The sequence below is a fragment of the Etheostoma cragini genome, chromosome 4 (genome assembly GCF_013103735.1).
Source record: "Etheostoma cragini isolate CJK2018 chromosome 4, CSU_Ecrag_1.0, whole genome shotgun sequence".
Lineage (NCBI taxonomy): Eukaryota > Metazoa > Chordata > Actinopteri > Perciformes > Percidae > Etheostoma > Etheostoma cragini.
This window is the reverse complement of record NC_048410.1, coordinates 14,433,854-14,451,555: the sequence shown is the minus strand read 5'-3', so window position 1 is coordinate 14,451,555 and position 17,702 is coordinate 14,433,854. Positions and strand designations below refer to the sequence as shown.

General features: G+C 43.3%; 1 protein-coding gene across 2 annotated transcripts in view; it reads left to right on the top strand.

Moving 5' to 3' along the window:
* Positions 1-796: 796 nt before the first annotated feature.
* celsr2 (cadherin, EGF LAG seven-pass G-type receptor 2) overlaps positions 797-17,702 on the top strand; it is a 59,343-nt gene continuing 42,437 nt past the window's right edge. For both annotated transcript variants that reach the window (XM_034869234.1, XM_034869235.1), the window contains exon 1: positions 797-4,571. In XM_034869234.1, the coding sequence (XP_034725125.1) occupies positions 1,031-4,571 (3,541 nt within the window). In that variant the 5' untranslated portion in view covers positions 797-1,030. The remainder of the gene's footprint in view (positions 4,572-17,702) is intronic.

Below are 17,702 nucleotides of genomic sequence, written 5' to 3'. Positions count from 1 at the left end.
CTTTTATTTTTATTATCCATTTTTGACTCAGGATCTGGATGAAATGGACAAAGCCATTAATAAGTAAAACCCAGGAAAACCGAACACATCAACAACAAAGTAATCTGATTCATGACTGAATCTTTGGTTTGATTTTAGCCTTAATTTGAATTGTCCTTTTTTGATGGATTGGTGATCAATGGGCCTCCAGTGAAAGAACAACTTCTAACAACACCTAACAATTGAGGAATGTCTGCCAGTTAATGAGTAAACCTGTGGTGGTGAGTGGGGGATAAAGTTGAACATGTAGCCTGTATGTTTTTCACTAATAAAATGATAGTGGTTTGCGGTGGTTATGTGCCACAGAAGCTCTCAATTGGAAGTGAGGTACTCTTAGACTATCAAAACGTAAATAAAACCAAACTAATGCAAATATAAAACTGCCTGTAAGCTGAAGCATTCAATTATGTAAAAAAACAAAAAAAACAATCCCTAATATAGTTAGATAAAACTAAAGTTTTTTTAGTGGAAGTCTAGTTTCTGTTTTCTGTTAATGAATTGATCTTTTAGGAAGTTATTTATCTCCTGTGGAAGGATTTTTGTCAAGTCCTTAGACCCCTAACAGAGCTATTTCTCTCTCTCTCTCTCTCTCTCTCTCTCTCTCTCTCTCTCTCTCTCTCTCTCGCTCATACACTCACACACACACACACACACACACACACACACACACACACACACACACGTTTATGATAATGAGGAGCCTCGAGGCTCAAGGGATGCCGGAGCCATTTTCACCATTCAAGCAGAGTTGCGCGGACGGAGCGGAGGTTCTGCTGCTGTTATCGTTGCCGGAGAGTTTGAGTGAGTCGCCCCGGCCAAGGTTACTGCAGGTTTACCTCTTAAAATCAGTCTGAGTCACCGAAGAGAAGTGCGCCCGATAAGAGCATGGCTCTTCTGCAACAAAGGGAAACTCACAGGCGGAAAGTTTAGAGGAATAAGGAGCTGCAGATATTCCCACTCGGAGCCCCGGCTGAACACAAACTAAGGAGCAATGCACTGCGTTAAATGGGATTTGTTGTCTATTTTCTGGTGGTGTAAACTGGTTTCGCTGGTGCATTGTTACACCGTTCACATCAGTGAGGATGCGGGGCCAAGGACGGTGGTGGCCGGCGTGGAGCGGGGCGCACGGTGCACTTTGGATGAGGTACTCGCTCCCAAATTCACAGAGCGGTTTCTGGAGACTGACGCGTCGGTTGGCATTGTGTTTGTTTCGGACTCGATAAAGTGCCCCCTGCTGCGCTCCAATCCGTTCACCGTGTTCACTGTGGCTGACTGCACGGACTCCGGCTACAACCACCTCCTCACCAGCCAGTATGACGTGCATGTTCACGGGAGGAACTGTTCAAACAAGCGCATAAGAAAACCTCAGTGGGACTTGGAGATCCTCAGTTTGTTTAGTAAACACAGCCACCACCGCTCAGAGTGCCACCAAGCAGGATCGGCTTTATTTGCAGTGGGGGGGCTGCTACCTGGAACCCCGATCCGCTGCAAAGTCACCAACAGTCGGCACTTTTACTTCTCTGAGGGGGACTTGTGTGTGTCTGAGACGCTGTGCTGGAGGAAGGACACACTTCTGGAGCTAGATCTGCTATGTGATGTACTCACAGGAAATAGGCTGAATACTGAAGTCAACCCTATCTCCATCCACTGGCGTGTGGGGCAGGGCCCCTTCAGGCAGGGCCACTTAGGAAAGCTGTTAGAAAAGGCTGCTCAGTCTGATTCAGGGATTGTGAGCAGAAGGAGGAGAAGCATCAACAGCAGTCCCCAGTTTCAACCTCCAATGTACCAAGTGACTGTGGCAGAGAATAAGCCAGCTGGGACGTCTGTTGTTGTTTTGAAAGCAGTGGATGTGGATGAGGGGGAGGCAGGCAGGCTGGAGTATTTTATAGAAGCTCTTTTTGATAGCCGCTCCAACAATCTCTTTGCTGTGGATCCGGCTAATGGTGCCGTGTCCACAGTAGAGGTGCTGGACCGGGAAACAAAAGACACCCATGTGTTCCGTGTGACCGCAGTTGATCATGGCACGCCCCGACGTACAGCCATGGCCACCCTCACCATCACAGTCAGTGACAGTAATGATCATGACCCTGTGTTTGAGCAGCAGGACTATAAGGAAAGCATCAGGGAGAATCTAGAAATAGGCTATGAGGTGTTAACTGTGAGGGCCACAGATGGGGACGCACCTGTTAATGGTAACATCCTGTACCGCATCATCAACAGTAATGGGTCCAACGATGTGTTTGAGATTGATTCGAGATCTGGTGTAATCCGCACCAAAGGTCTGGTAGACAGAGAGCAGGTGGAAGCTTACATGTTGTTAGTCGAGGCAAATGACCAAGGTCGGGACCCCGGGCCCCGCAGCGCCACAGCTACTGTTCACATTGTGGTTGAGGATGACAATGATAATGCTCCCCAGTTCAGTGAGAAACGCTATGTGGTCCAGGTGCCAGAGGACATGGCCCCTAACAAAGAGATCCTGCAGGTCACCGCCACAGATCAGGACAGAGGAAGCAACGCTGTCGTTCACTTCAGCATTATGAGTGGGAACACCAGGGGACAGTTTTACATTGATGCTCAGACAGGTAAAATTGACCTGGTGAGCCACCTGGATTACGAGGCCAACAAAGAGTACACTATAAGAATCAGAGCTCAGGATGGAGGACGCCCTCCGCTCTCCAACATCAGTGGCCTGGTTACGGTGCAGGTGCTGGATGTTAACGACAACGCTCCCATTTTTGTCAGCACCCCATTCCAGGCCACCGTGCTGGAGAACGTGCCGTTGGGCTACTCCATCATTCACATCCAAGCCGTGGACGCAGACTCCGGCGACAACTCCAGGCTGGAGTATCTTCTCACTGAAACCACGCCAAACTTCCCCTTCAGCATCAACAACAGCACGGGATGGATTGTAGTGGCGGCCGAGCTGGACAGGGAAAGTGTTGATTTTTACAACTTTGGAGTGGAGGCTAGAGATCACGGCTACCCTGTCATGTCCTCCTCAGCCAGCATCAGCATGACAATTCTAGATGTCAACGACAACAACCCGGAGTTTACTCAGAAGGCGTATTACATGCGACTGAATGAGGATGCAGCCGTGGGGACCAGCGTTGTGACAGTGTCAGCTGTGGACCAGGACATCAACAGTGTGGTGACCTATCAGATATCCAGCGGTAACACCCGTAACAGATTCTCCATCACGAGTCAGAGCGGAGGGGGGCTCATTACTCTGGCGCTGCCTTTAGACTACAAACTTGAACGCCAGTACGCCCTCACTGTCACTGCAAGTGATGGTACACGCCTTGACACCGCTAAAGTGTTTGTTAACGTCACTGACGCCAACACACACCGGCCTGTGTTTCAGAGCTCACATTACACCGTCAACATCAACGAGGACAGGCCTGTCAGCACCACTGTTGTGGTAATAAGTGCCACAGACGAAGATACAGGTGAAAATGCACGCATCACCTACTTTATGGACGACAGCATCCCTCAGTTTGACATCAACCCTGACACAGGAGCTGTCACCACACAGATGGAGCTGGACTATGAAGACCAGGTTTCCTATACACTAGCCATCACTGCTCGGGATAACGGCATCCCACAGAAGTCTGATACCACATACCTGGAGATACTGGTGAATGACGTCAACGACAACTCCCCCCGCTTCCTCAGAGACCACTATGTTGGCTCGGTCATGGAGGATGTGCCGGTGTTCACCAGCGTGGTCCAGGTTTCTGCCACTGATAGAGACTCTGGACTAAACGGCCGCGTCTTCTACACCTTCCAGGGCGGGGAGGACGGCGATGGAGATTTCATAATTGAATCCACCTCTGGCATTGTTCGCACACTGCGCAGATTAGACAGAGAAAATGTTCCCGTTTACAGCCTGCAGGCTTTCGCTGTAGATAAGGGTGTTCCTGCTCTGAAAACACCAGTAAACATCCAAGTAACAATCCTAGATGTTAATGACAACCCCCCTGTGTTCGAGAAAGATGAATTTGACATCATGGTGGAGGAGAACAGCCCCATAGGCCTTGTGGTTGCACACATATTAGCCACAGATCCAGATGAAGGCAGTAATGCACAGATTATGTACCAGATAGTGGAGGGAAACATCCCAGAGGTGTTCCAGCTAGACATCTTCTCTGGAGAACTGACTTCATTAATAGACCTGGACTACGAGACAAGATCTGAGTATGTTATTGTGGTCCAGGCCACCTCCGCCCCTCTGGTCAGCCGCGCCACAATCCACATTAAACTTGTTGACAAGAACGACAATGTGCCTATGCTCAAAAACTTCCAGATCATCTTCAACAACTATGTGACGGACAAATCAAGCAGCTTCCCCACTGGAGTGATCGGACGCATCCCCGCACACGACCCCGACATCTCAGATCAGCTCCATTACAGCTTTGAGGTGGGAAATGAGCTGAACTTAGTCCTCCTGAACCAAAGCACTGGAGAGATCCAGCTGAGCCAGGCCCTGGATAACAACCGGCCCCTGGAGGCCTCCATGAGGATCTCGGTGTCAGGTGAGACGGTTAGATACCTCTTTGTAATTGCAGCCCTCACACAGTAAGTGACACATTTCCATTAACATTTCCTGTCTTTTCATTTACATTTTTGCCCCCCTTCACCAGATAATGGAAGTGATGATGACTTTAAGTATGTCTTTCTTGGCTTCAGTGTTCCCAAGTGATTTTTCTTTAATATACATATTCATAAAGGAGCATTAATATTCACCGCCGGATATTTGTAAGCCATTCCATTTCTTCCCCCTCCGACAAAAATCACTTTTAGTGCCAAGTCACAAAGATGTATTTAAGCATTTAAAGTATGTGAGTTAAATTGCGTCTTTTGGTTAATGTAGGAGCTTCAGACATTTTTTGGACACCTCATTCTGGAGCTTTCTCGTCTACACAACCCTGATTTAGCTCCCTCTGTTGTGCAGATTTAAATAGCTGTTTGTCTGAGCACATCTGTAGGATCCACACTCTAGACTGATCATGCCCCAGAATTGCCCATCATACCCATCCTCCCACGTACAACAAAATACCTAATTATGGTCTATTTCTATAGCTTGTTTGAAGTCTGAATTAAGATGTGATGTTCTTCTAAGTGTCTTATTGTTTTTTCCTTTTAAACTGATAAAAAGACAGTGAGCATTACCAGCTGAAGAGTGTTAATCCTGAGGATGCTGGTTTGATTTTGTATTTAAAGACATCAAGAGTTGGTTGAGATGCAAATCACCATTTGGTCTGCTTTTTTGGACTTGCACTATATGTTTGAGAAGGGTGTTACATAGTTCTGCACGATTTTAGGAAAATAATATGTGATTATTTTGACTGATTTTGCGATTCCGATATGATTCGCAAGATTGGAGGAAAAACAATATTGTAGGGGGATTTTTGACAAAGGATCTGTACCAAACTAAGATGTTTTCTTTATTTTGGAGGTATTTTATGGTTTGACACATATTTTTCCCTTAACAAATATTGCGCCCCTCTGCGATTTGAATGGTTCATATTTCGATTTGGATAAAATTGCGAACAATTGGGCTTCCCTAGTGTCGATCCAACAATTCAGGGGTAGTTGTTACCCTCTGTTGAAGCTTAACCCTCTGTTGAAGCATATTTGACGCAGTGTGATCAGCTGTAAGTCTGCCTCCTCTTTGACCTTGGTACAACCTGAGAGAGAGGGAAACAGAACCAGGGAACATTATCAAGAGACTGGTTTAAGATGAAATCAGATACTTAACAAGAACAGTGAGGATTAATGGTGGAAGACAGGATAAGACAGTGGAAGTGATTTTGAATTTGTTGATGAGTTGAATGACACATAGTGTATGGTTTGAGTGTGTTGTGGTTTTAATGGATTGGAGTTGAGCTTTTCCTCTCTAGAGAACAATAGTGAGCTGTCGATTCAGGGGCAGGCGCTAAAGCTCATACCAAGCCGTGGTTGGGGGCAACAGCTGTGACTCCACCAAGGACCAATTAGAGGCTGGGTCTCCCCAGCTCGCCCCGCACCTGCTGGGGTTTATGTGTCAGCACCCCTGCAGGAGACAGAGGGCGATGGAGGGAGGCAGGAGGACAGAGGGGGAAGGGGGTGGAGGGTTAAGTTGCAGTTGTGTAAACTGGGCACATGTTGGAAAGTACAGTTTTACTGTAACAGTGCAGGAAAGCCCGGCTGTTGGAGGAGGAGATGGGGTAGGCAGATGAGCTCCTCCAATAGATGCAGCTGACCCCAATTTTCAAAGCCTTCTCCGTCCAGGGACCTCCCAAGTCTTCCCATTATCTTTCTCTTTATGCTGCTGTTTAAGAGGCCCCTTATGATGCACGATTTTTGATGGGCTCTTTTGTATGTTGTTGGACTTTGATTAACATTGTTCTGAGCACTGCTCTTTAAACTAAAATTGATTCAACGATTCAAATGTAGCACCACTTTGCTTCAAGTTTAAAGTGTGACCTATGCAGTAGTTTTGATGGGTAACCTTTAAATGATCCACAGGTTATGATGAATTTAAAGTTGAATTCAAGAATATAGGCTAATCCACTAATCCACTGTATTGCCCCTTGTAATTACTGTGCTCTGACATACAGTAATTACTTTTCAGATACAATGGGACCTCACTTTGGTTTAAAAAAAAAAATGTTAAAGTATGATGTACAATTATTCAGTTTCAATAAAAGTATTATGATTATCATCCCAAAATCCCACAAGTAACTATATTTAATAATAATTTAATGACAAATGTTTTTCTTTTGCATCAATAAAAGTATGTAATCTGTTAACTCCTAATACTAATTGAAATAGCATAGCAACATCTTCAACATGTAACATAAAGTTGATGCTGTTATTGCAGTGACCCACAGACATTTCAATCTGACAGTCACATAACCTGGAGATCCTGCTGTTTTATTGTGTATTGGCTGTGGGCACTGTCATAATTAAGTGATAATAACCATTTCATTATGTCAAATATGTAATTAAGTCAGATTTGTTGTGCGGGCGTTAGGCCTGCCTCTGTAGTCAATGCGAGGAAGGAGAATGACAAAATCAAATGAGGGCGGTCTGTATATTAATTTGGGTTGCACTGAAACCAGTTACAGATTTTTGGGATCTATTGAATTCTAGCTTGCATTTCTTACATGTTGAGAACAAAACAAACATATGTGATGATAATATTTGTTGTATGTCACTTCTGTGTTATAAAGAGACTTGTGGTCACACTGCAGAATTGAGAGGCTGGATGTCGTCTGAGGGATTAGATTGGCTGCATCTGTATCCTGGGATCTGCAGTGTTGACATATTCAGGGGCTGATCTACTCTTCCCAGGCAAGCGTGAGCCTGCATAAATAGGTGTTTGCATTTGATGGAAAATATTTTTTCCCTGCTTTTCTATCATCCTCAAAACCCTGTTAACTTCATTATAGAAACTATAGCTAATCCTTCATTATCCTTCATTTTGTAACATGGTATGATTCTTTGTAGTTTGAACATGATGCAGATTTGTTGTGTCTTTTCTAGTTTTGTCACCATTAATGTGTTAATTCCTGTACATTTCTCACATGATAAAGTGACTGCAGGAGTTACACATTTAAATTTGAACCTCCTGTGTGGCAAATATTCAATATATACATTATTACAGCTATGCCATGAGGACACTTTGTCCTTGTTTTAATCATATTCTGAGTCCAAGCCAATACCATGCCCTGCATGCTTACTTTGCAAATGCCAATGTAGAGCTTTATCAGACAAACACGCCTCCGCAACTAATGATGGCAGTTTGATTCAGCTCACATCACACTGCAGGTTGTTTGAGACGCTCAAATTACATGGTGGACAGGCAGATATTTTCTGGCTCTGGTCACTGCGGGGAGGATAGAGAGAAACACTTTTAAGTTTCAAGTCTGGGTCTGAAGTGTCTGGTTGCTCCAGGGTTAAACTACTTTGCTGTCAAACTTGTCTGAGCCAAACATGTTGGCATTCAACATAACTAATTGGGACAAACAATGAATACATTTATATGTATATCGCGTTTTTGGTTTCTTAAAGATTATTTGGTGCTTCGATATCTTGTTTTGTTTTTTTAATTGGATACAGTGTAGATGCTGTGTACTTTGTAGTTGAATGTGTTTTTTTACATTGTCTTAGACCCCCCCTTTGCCCCCTGCCCTTTGCCATCCTTGCATAAGATTATGCTACAAGACTGGAATTTTAATGGACCCTCTCTGTTCCGTCACATATCGTACGAGTAAGAGCCAAGACATTTTCAGCCAGCGTAATTTAATTATAATCTATTAAGGCTTTAAACTGTCTGTGGAGGGACTTTCTCAGGGGTTTGTCTGCTGTAACACTAGCCCATCAAGCTGCACAAATTGTGTGTGTGTGTGTGTGTGTGTGTGTGTGTGTGTGTGTGTGTGTGTGTGTGTGTGTGTGTGTGTGTGGCCTCCAACAGCTGGACCACTCTGATTGCTTTTCTGCTCGGCATCATATAATTATTTCACTCAAGCGGAGCTCACCTTGGATTTCTGTATTTTTAATGGTTGATGAATTTCTGTTTGCCTTATGGATGATTAATAGGATTCACAGTCACAGCTTGCCCATGTTTAGTGAGGCTGGAGTCATCCGAAATTCGCTCCTTTCAGTCTTTGTGCCTCCCTGGATGCCGTTAGTCACACATGCAGGCTCGCTTGGAATGTTTGTAGCACTGTTTCTTTACTCTTTAACATCACCTAAAACCTTGATCCTGTTTCTCTTTCCGTCTTTTTGTTTGCTTGTCATCATTCCCCATTTTCCTCCAATCTACCCAGGTCTATAGCTCTCACCCCTGCAACCTCCACTGTTCCCTCCCATCATTTCAAGCTCCCCCCCCACCACCACCCCCTGCCCGTCTCTGTCTCTCACTCCTTTGACTGTTGTCCCCCCCCCTGCCCTGTGAAAGGAAGAATGCCTAAGAGAAATGCTTTGTTAAGCACCCAGTTGTCATGGTGAACCTAGCAATGCCTGAGAAATTCCTTGTGGGTGGGGACAAGGGGTAAGGTCTCTTTTGTGGAGTGAAGATGGGGGGGGGAGGGGAGGCACATAAAGTTCTAAAGAAGAACTGTCCCCCTCTCCGTCTTTCCTGTGAAGCATGTAAAGATTTCTTTGGTCCTGTAATGCTCCGGGACACACTGACCTGTCCTGCCCGCTGCTTTCACTCTGCAAACATTTTTACAGGACATGCAGCAAGTCAGCCGACACCTGACTGCAGATAGAAACTTTCCATATGAAGGATATAGTCTATTCTTGCATGTGACAGATGTCAGAGGCCCTCTTGTTTGAAGGTGGCCGAGAGTTAAAGCTCATGGTGATATGATGGTGTCGTCTTTAAGCTCTTTGATTTGTGACGGGTGCGCTCAGAGAGGGTATCCCATTTCTATCTACTACCCTGTTTCTCATAAGCAGAACTTCCTCCTGCGGGCCTCGCTCCTCTACGCTTAGTTGCATTGAAGTTCCGGAGGAGCTGAGTTGGATTGAGGGTGCGGGTGAGGAGGGGAGAATGACATCATCTAGGGGCAAGGAGGGGAAATCATGTCTGGGATTAGGGCTGGTGAGGTCTTGTGGTGCTTGCATATATCTCAGCGTTGTCCTGCATTGTCCTCGCCATCCCAGCAGACAATGGGACTGGGCTCCGTCTGGAGCTCCCGCCCCTCTTTGTGTCCACTTTTTCCCCCCGGTGCTGCCGTGTTCACGACAGTTTGACCAAGCTTGCTATTCTTCCGTGAATTGTCCTATTTACTGTACGATCTAATGCAGACGCTCTTCCAACACATATGATGAAGCTCAAGTACAGTGAGTCCCCACCAGGGGTACATAGACCTCAGGGGGTAATTGCAGTTTTACTTGCAGGTACTTGCAGTTTTACTTGCAGGTGTTGCAGTGGCAAAAATCACACTTTGAATTAGCTCTAACTGCTAAAACACTTTCTATTGAGAGTGTGAAGAGAAAACTAAAAGGCTAAAACGAATGTATAAATGGTCACAATAAATAAATAAATACTGGATAAATGTAAAAAGAATAACAAAATATTGATATGGTTGAAACATCCATCTTGGTCCCTCCAAACGCAGTTCGATGTACAAATGCAAAGTTGAACAAACCGACCTAAACATTGACATAATCAACAATATCAACTTTAATATACTTAATAGTGTTAAATAACATCCTGCTTCAAATCTGTTGAGTTAAACACGTTTGAAACACGACATCCGGTGTTGATTAGGTGTACTAGAGTTCATCACAGGGCTGTGGGGGTATATTTGATAACCACTGGTCTAGTATCTAGTATAAAAGTAATTAGTACAGAATGTGACTACAAGTACATATTTCTCAATGAAGGTGACAGATTATGTGTCTTTAACAGCCTGTTATCTTTATGCTACATTGCGTTCTTTTAGTATCAAAGCATCCAAGATTTCACAAGGATCTGGTTTCATATGCCTTAAGCTGTCAGAACCATAACGTGCAGTAGTTTGATAGGTATATATTGAGAGGTATATTAGGCTAATACTGAGAGGAATGCGTGAGGCTAACGAAACAGATGGTTTCTTCATGAGCGCTACAGTGCCAGTTTGGTGGCAGTCACATGTGAGTGACTATACTGTTCACTTAGATTCAGGTGGATCCTTTTAGTTGTTTTTTTCACTTTCAACACAGTTGTTTATCCGTACCTGATTATCTTTCAAAAATAATCAAAAATAAGTTGCTTGTGACAGGGTTCAAACATTCAACTGTCAGGATAAGTTAATATAATAGCCCTTATGTTTTTTTTAGTAGAGGTATCAAACCTAGACTATGACTGGAGTTGTTGCCTGCTCTGTTTTAAAGCTTGTTAATAAATAAGAAAGTCAGTATGGTGCTGCTGGATGCTAGGTATCCAATATCTTTTGAATGACTATTGGTGTGTTTGAATAACAGCCCTGTGCTTGGTCACATCTTTGCATGCTAATGTTTCTTTACTATAGCGTTGACAGCAGTTTTCCTTTGATATGCAAATGTTGTGATCGGAGGAGTTCAGGTCCTTAAAGCTGCTTCACTATAGAGGAAGAATCTGAGGAATGTCCTCTTCTTGTAGTTTTCACATTCAGCAAAAAAGTGTCATCAGGGGATGTTGTGGCAGGGTCCGCAAATGAGTATGAATGGCCTCTCTCCAACGTAGTCAGTTTTTGTCCTGAATGGAGGAATCGGGAGAGGGATTGTTGTTTTGCTCGGACTCCTCTGGACTGAAATCCTTGAGTTGACATTGAGCTACAGCAGCAGTTTCCCTTATTGACTTCACAGGCACTGTAAGGAATTAGGTTTTGTTGTGTTGTGGATATCATTACAGCTGATCTTTGTTCTCACTACGTCACTGCTTTGCATAAGTAGATTAAACAGCCAGTTTTAGCAATGTTATATTTTTTAATTATTATTTCAAAAACAAGGTCAGAGACCTTTTTTATTTATTGTATTTCTCTGTTCTGAAAACAAATGAACACACACAAATTTGCACATTGTGGAATTGCAACGGCCTTAACAGTGCTCAATAACACCAAATCTGCTGCGTAGGAGTTTGAGCATGCTGTCCATTCCCTCCTTTTGAGAGTAAGATTTGCGACTAAGTTTTCTGTTGCACACAAGCTGTTGGCTTACAGATGTGTTTGATTCTTTTACCACTTTTCCTTCAACAATTAACCAAATGGCTTTTATCCCAAATCAACCTTAAATCCTCCTCAGTTTACTGTCATTGTGCTCTGAAATGTTTCCCAAGTGAAGGTTGTTGAAGAATGTTTTTGGTGATTAGAGAAGCTTTAACGTTTTCTCAGCTCTCATGACATGTTTTACCCTCCAGGCTACTAATTACTGCAGATTGCTTCTAAAGCTATGTAATATAGTTTTTGAATTAGTCTGGATAATAGTAGTGGCAAAATGTTCAAGTTTAAATCGTGTTAATTGTTTTGAAATGCTAGTTAATGTCCATAAGGTCAATTTTTAAACAAAAACCCTGCTCTTTCATCCTTTTTAAAAATTACAATATTTCTAATGACTCGTTTTAAACTAAACCTATCCAATCTAATGAAATGACTAGTTAGGCCTGTCCATCATATACAACTGACCATTAACTTAGAATGATTGTTAGTCAAAACTGTTTAAAGTCGCTAGGTCTTTGCTCGGAGAATTGGACGCGTCACCTCAGTGAAAGCATATTGTGCTGATTGAGCCTTGGTCTGGATTTCTGATGTGTGCAGCTGTAGGTGGAGGAGGCCTGCTGGGAGAGCGTTTTATGCAGAGAGTGCAGTGGTGGTGGGGTGTCAGCTTTGGCCATTGCTTGTCTAGTGGGGGGTCACGGAGAGGGGTGGGGGTATAGGGGTAGTGAGATGAAAAACCTGCCCCTCCCTTTGCAGTGCATAGCCTCCACCCCCACACCAGTCATCAGTCTCCATTCAGGCAGCAGTTGAGCGTGTTTCACCTTTCAGTCCTGGTTAATTCAAGCTGGCCAGCCACATATTACTGCATCCCTTTTGATCACCAGGACTCGAGATTCCAGCTTTTAAATTAAACCAAACATAGTGCACTTGGTTTTAATGAAAAGGGAATCTGATAAGCTGGATCTAACAGATAAGAGACTATTTTAAACACTGTCCTGTGAGGGCTGAGCCACAGAGCCCCAACATCATGATAAACGTCTGCTCTCTCAGTCTTTAAGCCATATCAGCCCTCATTAGCGTCTTGATTTTTTCTTTTCTTTCTTCTTTACTGGAGTGTTAATTGAACCTCAGCTGGGTAACTGGTATGAGGGTGAGGATTAGCCTGTTTCCCTGCTGGGTGCTTTCTGTTCCTGTATGTCCACAATCAGGTGGAACAAAATCATGAAGTCCATTCACATGAAACCTCAAAGATCCAAAAGCAGCAGAGAAAAAACACTCAATAAAATGACTTTGGTTGTATAAGTCAGTTTGTAATCATATTTTTGGCATTTTCCTTAATGACACTCCATGGAAAGTCTGTATTTCACAAACATTACACCAGTGCAATACCACATTTTCTTTTAAGTTACAGTGTGTTTGAACAGTTGCAGCTCTGGTTGTCTTCTGTGGTGTTGTCTGAGTTCACTCTAGATCATAGTAACAGTTCAGTGGGCCCCATGTTGATGGGTCCCAGCACCTGTGTTTCAAACTGGCTGTAAACATGTCAAGGTGACAACACAGCTGAGGTTCAGAACTTCAGAAAGAAGTAACATGTAATACATTAGTCAGGGTCTCACACATATACACACATACAGCAGTAGAGCAATTAATGTGTGTGATTCTCAGGCTGTTCCAAGGGCAGAGTATTTAATAATAATTAAACTGTTGTTTGCCCCAGAGGGACTGTACTCTTAGGTCACAGCTCTGTGTTTTGTGTGGTTGGTGTGTAACGTGGATGTGTTGTCTCTCTGTGACCTTCTGTAGACTCAGTGGTGTAGTGTTTGTCAGCAATATGCAAACGTGACACTGTTGTCAGAAGTTTTGCACTGTAGTAGCTTGTTAACAGTGTTTTTTTTTATTGGTAATATCTACTGCAGAGGCCTGGCATAGACAGCTGTTCTTCCTTTTTAAAAGTCTACTGTATACTGTTTTTCAGAATAAAGAAGTTGGAATTGGATTTCCACATTTAATAGGATGCATTTGCGTTCTTCCGAAATGCAAACAGCCGTAATAAAGCTGCATTTTATTGGTAATAATTATCTGCACCCCCCTTCAACACTCACAGTATTTCCCTCTGTGTTACATTATTATTATTAATTTCACATGTTAACTTCTGTTGGAGATGAATGATTATACACAAAAGAAATGAACTTTTAATGAAAACAAAATTGCATTGGAAAATTGCAAGGATTAAAAAAAAAACTTTTAAGCAGATATAGGGTAAAAGTTACTGTCTAATTGGCTCTGAGAATTCATGTGACTACTCCAGAGCTTCTCTTGAAAGTTACTTGTACACTTGAGACAGCTGTGAGCTTTTTAAATCTAATTCTTAGCAGTTTAATAAATATGAGCCCAGTTTTACTGATCTGTCCCAAAACAACCAACCAAATAAAAAGGACCACTTGCATGCTCAATTCCGACTCATGATCTCATTAAAAGCTTGTAAGTTTAGAGCGGCTGCAATCCCATCTGCAGGCCCTTTCCCTCCAAAGAGATTTTTAATTTATGATCTCCCCATTGATCTTGGAAATGGGACCCTGACTTTGCGCTCTTTGATGTAGTGAGTACTCTGTGCGTGCTGCACATACTGTAGTGTACTGATGGTGAACAACTAAGACAGGCTCTGCTCAACCTCATTACCTTCTTACCCGGAGGTTCCCCCTTGTCATGACACACTTCTGCAGAGAAGCTGCCTCTGAGGGAGTATCGGCCAGTCCGGATCACAGAATTAACACAGTGGTTTGGTTTGATTGTGGCATTCTTTAAGTGGAACGGTTAGACGTGTGATAAATGGATGCTTGAGACAACTGCTTGAGTGCGATTATTTATCTTCTCTCCACTGTCATGATGATAAATGGTCTTTTTATAGTGTCTATAATGTGTTTCCCCTCCCCACAATAACTAGAAGGTGTTTTCATTGGCTCAGTGTTTAACCTGCTCATTAGAGGCGGAGCAGCCAGGTTTACCTCTAAGGAAGACACATGCTGTGATAGAGAATTGTAAGTCACATGTATAACTGTAGATTCATCACAAGCCTGGTGCACTGTTTGTTTACGTGAAAACTAGTAAACTGAAGGTCACAGTTTTCTAACTATCTAACTTTCTAGCTGTTCTCCAAACACTTCCAGTCATTTGAATACAGCTTTCTGGTTTTAGTTGATGAAGACCTATAATGCTCCGTTAGCTTTCTGTGCTGCTGGCAGCGCTGAAGCCGTAGTGGATCCACTGCAGACTTATCAGTGGAGGAGGCAGGTTCAGCCCACTACCCTTCAGTCCTCTGAAGGTGACACCTTTATTCGCTGTGTCCTTTGGTTACTGTCTCCTGCATTGGGACACAGTTTGTGTTTACACACTCATGGCTTTCAGCTCAGGCTTACAACATTTGTAGCTTCTCCCCTCTGTCTTTAATTTTCTCCTCTGTGCACAGACAAAAAGGGCAGAAATATCCCAATAAAATCTTAAAACAGAGAGTGAAGAGCATAAACTGGTGCAGGCGAAGCTCTGAGAGAGAGGATCAGGGTTTCTGTCATGCTGTTGTGGGTGATGTCTCTGTCTTCAGTAATTTGGTCACACGGTCCTTCTGATCTTTATCCACCATGACTTTGTTGACATTTTCTGGGACTTCAACTGGGAGATTTGACGGCAACTTTGTGCTCTAATTAGGCCGGTCTCCGCGATTTGTTCTCTCAGTCTCTCTGTCTCTCTCAGCAGTTTATTATCCCGGCCACTAAGATCCCTAGTCGACTTTAAACAAAAATCACTATATCCTAGTTTGACAATATGTGTCTTTATAGCAAGCACTCCTAAATGCTTTCTGTTGTCATATAACATTGTGTCAGTGGAGTATTTGTTGTTAATAATTTTCTTGATGGTTAAAATTATTATTCATTAATATTTCAGAAATAAAAAGCTGTACACCTCCTCTCCCAACCCTCCTCGCTGATAATTTATGTTCTCTGTGGCGAGGCCTCAACCTACAGTCAAACATGGCCTCTGTGCGTCTCTGAGAGACTGTAAATCATAATGACTCCGCTGGTGTACATGCCTGTTAGTTGTCGGAGAGGTCTTGTAGGATTTTGTGGCTCTGCATCTGTCTGATTTAATATTAGACTAAAGAGCTTCAGAGTATTCTGTTTATATGCTGGAAGATGTGAACTTAAAAGGGGAAAACGGTCAACCTACAGAAACAAACTGTTTTTTGGTGTATTTATTTTTTGATGCAGTTTTGATCAAGTTTAAAGATATAGGCCGGTCCGGCTGCACATGCTTGTGGGTGTCTTGTGCACCAGTATCTGACGCTGAGGGCCGTGACAAGGCATTGGTATTTGACGAGTTGGGGAACGGTCTGTGAATGCTGCGTGGAGTTAATCCCACACCACTTTTAACAGTACAACCCCTTATAATACAGACTTTGCTTTTTAAGTGTCATGAAGCCTGTTTTTATCATCTTCAGTGATTCAATGTACAATGATGTATACTACATCACCACACACACACACACACACATACACACATACCTACAATGCTGTACACAGTCTTGGCAGCCCTACAGTGTGTGGTTAATCTTTTCCCTGGCGCCACTTCCTAGCTGTGAGCGTTCCTGGCACCTAGAGGCCCAGAGGGGCTCGGGCTCTGGGCTGAGAGTAGTGTCACACTTCAGAGTTGGCACCTTGTCCCATCACCAACTAAGCGTCCCCCTCTTCCTTCTTTTTGGCCCAAACCGCTCCGCTTACCCTCGGTTCTTGAGCGGAGGATCCTTCCATGGAGAATGACCTCTTTGAAGGATGGTCTGGTTCCTTTCAGAGGAGATTCTCCTCGCGTTCAGTTTCCCAGCGCTGCGTCTACGTCTGGATCTCTGCCCGAGCTCCCGACCAAGAATGCGAATTGGCAGAGGACGTAATTAAGGCGATGTCTGTCCTTATACGTGGCCTAACCTTTAAGAGCCGCTGTTCACTGAGAACTGTGTGTTTTATGGCTTCTGTTGCTGCAGAGTATCAGTTATAATATCAGCTAAATGGATGAAGAGAAAAATGGCAGCAGGAGAGATAAGATTGTTGTTGGTTTGTTTATTCAAGTTAGAAAGGATTTTAGTGTCTACAGTCAGTAAAATGTTGTGAAAGTGTAATAACACAACTTGCTACAGCAGTCAGTATTATTATTATTAGTATTTGTTTGAGGTTTGGCCGTTTAAACACTGACATAACACTCTTCTGTCTTAAACCAGGACCATGATATATAAAACTGTTAGATTTTCACAGACATTTTGTAACTGCATGTCAAACTCACCTTGATTCCAATGATCCTTTTTTGTGTGTGTGTGTGTGTGTGTGTGTGTGTGTGTGTGTGTGTGTGTGTGTGTGTGTGTGTGTGTGTGCGTGTGTGTGTGTGTGTGTGTGTGTGTGTGTGTTTGTGTGTGTGTGTGTGTGTGTGTGTGTGGGAGTGTGAGAGAGTACATTTTCTAATAAAATGAGACCCAAAGCGATTAGTCAATGGACAGAAGATGTTCAGTTGGATGAAACTAGCAATTTAAATATGTCAACTTGGGCACTGGGGAATAGAAATGGGCATTTTTCCTGAAAAAAAGAAAAATATTAAGCAGATTTATGAAATGATTTGTTGTTTGCTGCCATAAATGCAATTAAAAAAAAGTTAGAATATAAAGGTGCAATATGTTATACTGACAGCCAGTGTTTAAAATAGTTACTGCAGTACAAATTCAAAATACTGGAAAGAGTCGTCTCCCTTGCCCCTTCTTCCCTAGACTCAAAGTTCACGTTGGTTACCAGGCTGAGACCGCAGCATCCACAACAATGTTGCAAGACACTTGTCTCACATAGCCAGACATTACTCCACAGCACAGCGGAGTCGCTAACGTTAGATGGTGGCTGTACTGACAGTCCTAAAAACCTGTTCCCAACTAACAGACACACGTTTTTTGCTTAGAGTTACAGTAGG